This window comes from Etheostoma spectabile, chromosome 16 (genome assembly GCF_008692095.1).
Source record: "Etheostoma spectabile isolate EspeVRDwgs_2016 chromosome 16, UIUC_Espe_1.0, whole genome shotgun sequence".
Classification (NCBI taxonomy): Eukaryota; Metazoa; Chordata; class Actinopteri; order Perciformes; family Percidae; genus Etheostoma; species Etheostoma spectabile.
This window is the reverse complement of record NC_045748.1, coordinates 11,553,338-11,558,208: the sequence shown is the minus strand read 5'-3', so window position 1 is coordinate 11,558,208 and position 4,871 is coordinate 11,553,338. Positions and strand designations below refer to the sequence as shown.

Below are 4,871 nucleotides of genomic sequence, written 5' to 3'. Positions count from 1 at the left end.
AAATCCTTTTTTTCAAAATATCATGACTTCAATGTTGAAATACTGCTCTCAAAATATTACACTCCTTGAAATCTCACGGTTATAATCATAATATAATGACACAATATTTCAAGAACAAGTTATAATATTTCAATTATAACTTGTTCTTGAAATATTATGGCTTTAAATAATTTTCTGACCATAATCTTGAAACTTTACAACTTTCTATCTTGTAAGTATGACTTTAATTTTAAAATGTTATCAATTAGTCTTCAAATGTTACAACTTTTTCTGGAATATATTGATATTTAAATCTCGATTTCTTATGGTCCTAATACTCCGCCGTAAGTAAGAGTCAGAGGTAACGGAAAATATGGGATGAATAAGAATTGTCATTCACAATAAAACATCAACAGTCTGTGCAGCCATACTGAAATATTTAGAGCATACAAAGTGAATGGATGTCATAAGGATGGGTTGCGATGAACACCTACAAAAAAAGAAGAAATATTTACTCCAAGTACCTGTAGTAGCAAAAACTTTGAGAGGTAAAGATCGCCTGCCTTCCACCAGCCCTTGCAATGTAATACCATATCGTGTGGAGGGGGACAAACCCGCTATTTCAGCCTTTCGCAGACTACCATGTAGTGTGGTCACATTAGCTTGTGTTGCCCCTGACAGAGGACTGAGCTCCACCAAAAAGCTGTCAAATGCCTCAGTAGGCGCCGACCAAGCCAAGCTTACACTGGTGGAGGTGACTTTGACTGTGAGGTTCCCCATCACGTCCAGGCTCGAGCTTTCAGGCTCAGCCCCAGAGCCCATCACACCTGTATCTGACGTGTTTAGAGGACGGAGGGGATCTGGGTTTTGAACTGCTTCAATATCCAGAGCAGTTGTTTGGGTTGTAGGGGCATCTTTGCTGCTCAGCACAAGAACATCTGGAGAGGTAGGCGTGGGTGCTACAGTGAATAAAAGCAGGTCAAAGAATGAATTTGTTACCGGCTCTGCTGATGACTGAAAAAGAACATGTGAAGAAGAAATAGGGTTAAAATAACAACACAAGATATTGTAGAATTCAAATAATTCTGCACAAAGTTCGATCCATTATCTACCTACTTCTTGTCAAGATTTCATTAATTTCTTGCCTCTTATTATTCCAGTTTTTCCTGGACTGTGGTTCATATCATCAAGCAACAGCTAAGACATTAATGGCACTTGAGTCTGCACCATTAATTTTTGAAGCATCTGAGTAGTCCACCGGAGTGGAAGTACACAGTTGTCTTCAAATAGATGTTGAAGCCATGCACAGCCACTTTTGTGTTGCTGCTGTCCTAAAGAAAGTCTGTTCTGAGTCCCTTGTTTGACATGCGTTGTGGCGAAGGGATTGAAGACAATGAATGATGCAGGTGGAATTAGCTTTCAGACAGAACAAAATGGTTGCATTTAAAACGTCAAATGAAATCAGGACAGTCAGTGTATTATAACCCCTTGTATTTGAAGGTATTAGTGCCTCAGGGAGTACGTATTTCCCAATAACTCCCACTCTAGATTTCTTCTTGTATTTGAATTTCTGCAACATTCTGCCACAGTACTGAAACTTCGTCAGATGACAAATGGGATGGGATGAGATGAAAATTAGTTTTCTTTGGTTATGAAGGTGACTGTATTCTTTGCTGGGAAATCTCATTGAGTAACATATCAGCATGCAAATCATATCGATACTCTGATCAACTATTTCACCTCTATGACACAGAACATCATCTCCACTGAAAAGAGAAGCTGTCAAAAAAACAACGGGACCAAAAGTCCCTAACAAACTAAAAGAGAAGCTTATACCTGTGACTGCAACAGCTTCAAGTAGCGCAGATCTCTGGCTACTGGTTAATCCATAAAGTTTTATTTGATATTCTGTCGATGCATTCAGGCTCTGGATTCTAGAGCCAGTGGCATCTCCAGGAAGTTGGACCTCTCTCACATCCCACAATCGCTGAGCGTCTTTATACTCTACTGCCAAACTATCATAGATACTGAGAGCATTTAGTTTCCACGAGAGGTTAAATCCATCAGGCGTGATGCCCGAGATAGTCAGTTTCCCAAGCTCATCGTCAGACTCCATACCAACTGAGAAGTGGGACTCAGAGGGGTCTAAATACACAAAGCTAATGACATTATCCTCCGAGCCTGCAGGAGTCGTTAGCTCACGGTCATCTGAGTCAGCTAAATAAAATGTGAACAAGGCTACAAGAAAAACAAAAAGGCACAAATCAAGAAAGCATAATTTAGGTGTAAGTGCATTTTTTGGTATTCCTTTGGCAAAGTCTTAAAATATCTATACAGGTAATCCTAAATTCCAAAGTTTGACTCTGGTGTGCATTCATTTAAACACTGCATATATATATATATATATATATATATATATATCTATCATATACACACACACACACACCACACACACACACAACACACACACCCACACACACCACACACACACCCACACCACACCCCACACACACACACACACACACACACACATATATATATACTGATGGACTTAACAAACATAAAAACAGATATTGAACTCCAAAATCTGAACAACTGAACGGAAAACACCATGAAGAAACTAAGTAACATAACAGAATATTTTGCATTGCAGCATATTTTGAGGGATGTGTGTCATTACTGCAACATTCTATTCTGGTGAAATGGTTCCCTACCCACCTGTAGATGCAGGTAAGGTGACAGGTGTGCTCCTCTTGTGCCCCCTCTCAGCAGCCAAAGTGAGGGTGTAGCTCATTCCAGGAGTCAGGTTGGACAGGACGTAGCTAGTCGCTTTGGCTGGGATCTCCACCTCTTCAGCCTGGCCGTCTCTGGAGACATATTCGAGCCTGTAGGCGCCAATCTTAGCCCGAGGTTTCTGCCACTTCAAGGTGAGGGAGGTCTCTGTGGACTCGATTTTTTCTAAACCTCTGGGTGGATCGATGTCTGACAGAAATGAAATATTTTGAGTGTAAAATTGTACTTCTTTTGCATGCTCTCTCAATATTTATGAAGTGGTGCTTAGGACGACTGTTTGGACAGCTGCTCGCCGTATTTCTCACCAGTTGCGACATTTGTAGTAGCAGGGAGGCTCTCTCTCTCACTCTTCACAGCTGTCACACCAATCCCATACTCTGTGCCTGGCTTTAGCCCTGCCAAACAGAGGAGTGGAAGGAAAATGACCATGTGGCATGACTAACACAAGTTGCATGTGGTCGAACTGAATATACGTTTAACACTTACCAGTGATAGTAGCTTTTGTTGTGTCTCCTGGTCCCCGTGGGAACAGTTCCTCGCTGTGAGTCGCTCCAGAGATGGGACTGTATTTCACCAGATAGCTGCCAACATCAGCTTGACTGTTAGTCCACTCCAGAGAGATGCTGTTGTCTGTCTGAGACACGGCCTGCAGGTCTCTGGGGGCGTCCAGGGCTAAGAAAAAGTAAATATTTATAATGATAATAGGAGAATACTTCTCTGCTCACAAACAATACATTTATACACAGATATTTAATCCATTTTATTGGATATTATTAGAAATCTGACTCCAATTTGCAGTACGCAAACAGATGTATGCACAACCCAAATCGCCACAAAATAAATATAAATACTGTGAAATATAGCCACACACTAGCATGTTGTGCAATACTGTATGGTTTCAATGTAGTTTTTCCACAGTGTTTGAATAAAATTAAAGAAAAAGGCTGTTGCTATTCCATATATGTTTTATATTGTCAACAAGTCCCATGAAAAAAACAAAAAAAAACATTGAATTCTACTGAAGTGGTAAATCTGTAAAAACCGGTCACAAATATATTTTATTTTTTGAAGACTCAATAATTTACTAAAATAACTGGTAACAGTCACGATAACAAATTTTTCTGGACAATAAATTGTCCCAGAAATTATTGCGATGAACCATAATATTGTTGTTCTGAGACCGTTTTAATATAATATAATGATGATCTAATATGAGGATCAATATACTTTTATTTCTAGAGAATATTTAACACTGGAACTGGAAGACATTTGAAATATGTGGTTATCTGCCGAGTAAATGTTTGTACCAGCAGCTACTTTCTTTTGCTCCTCTGCAGGTCGGAGCTTCGCGGAGGGGCGGGCCAACACACACAAAGCTCATTTTTGTTGTTGTATGATTAATTGATTTATTGACTATCGCGACAGTAACAAGAGGAAATAGTGCATTTATTGGGTACTTTTTTCAGCGGCAGATTAATCCGCGTTTGGTACTCTGGTTAATATTTATGTCGGCAGGACGTTGTGTGTGGAATTGAGTCAAATTAAACTACAGTGTGTGTGTGTTCATGGTAATAAAGGGACATGTCACCCAGTGCAACAGTGTGGCTCACTGATGTGTTTTTAATAGTTTTTGGAGCAATGGAGCTCTGTGGCAAAGAGAAAGAAAATATATCAGGCTTTGACATACAGAAATACTTGTTAGAAGATAGGCTCAGGTAGGTTTTGGTCTTTTCATATTGACAATATGAAAAACATAATATATATCACCATAACTTCAGTATTTACCACTACATTTTGATCTTACAGTTACTGCTATCCCCAGCCTACCTGTAGTGAATGTGGCCGTGACAGGGTCACTGGTGAGGCCTCCACTCCTGGAGATGAGCGACACCTTGTACTCAGTGTCTGGCCTCAGACTGTCGATGCTGTGCTGCTTGTTTGGGGGGGGAATATCTACACTGGTTTCATCAGACGGGCCGGAGCTGGGCCTGTAAAACATAGTGAGTCTGTCCATAGGAGCCACCGGCTGAGACCAGCTGACCAGAGCAGAGGAGTCCGTCACGTCCTTCACCTCAACCTGCCGGGGGCCATCGATCTCT

At 40.6% G+C, this 4,871-nt stretch overlaps 1 protein-coding gene and 1 long non-coding RNA gene across 9 annotated transcripts in view; one reads left to right on the top strand and one right to left on the bottom strand.

Annotated features, from left to right (window-relative positions):
* Nucleotides 1-4,871, bottom strand: part of tnca (tenascin Ca) — a 48,652-nt gene that overhangs the window by 13,412 nt on the left and 30,369 nt on the right. For 4 of the 8 annotated variants that reach the window (XR_004335642.1, XM_032539595.1, XM_032539596.1 and 1 more), the window contains 6 exons: nt 4,600-4,869; nt 3,259-3,444; nt 3,078-3,167; nt 2,698-2,961; nt 1,816-2,217; nt 504-938 (listed from right to left, as the gene is read on the bottom strand). Coding sequence is in view for 7 of the 8 variants with exons in the window: in XM_032539595.1 (XP_032395486.1) it covers nt 504-938; nt 1,816-2,217; nt 2,698-2,961; nt 3,078-3,167; nt 3,259-3,444; nt 4,600-4,869 (1,647 nt within the window). In the remaining variant the exon portion in view is untranslated. The remainder of the gene's footprint in view (nt 1-503; nt 939-1,815; nt 2,218-2,697; nt 2,962-3,077; nt 3,168-3,258; nt 3,445-4,599; nt 4,870-4,871) is intronic. The other 4 variants (XM_032539598.1, XM_032539601.1, XM_032539602.1 and 1 more) reach the window with 2 other exon arrangements.
* LOC116704268 (uncharacterized) overlaps nt 3,989-4,871 on the top strand; it is a 10,853-nt gene continuing 9,970 nt past the window's right edge. Inside the window, exon 1 of the long non-coding RNA XR_004335643.1 lies at nt 3,989-4,050. This is a non-coding gene — a long non-coding RNA (uncharacterized LOC116704268). The remainder of the gene's footprint in view (nt 4,051-4,871) is intronic.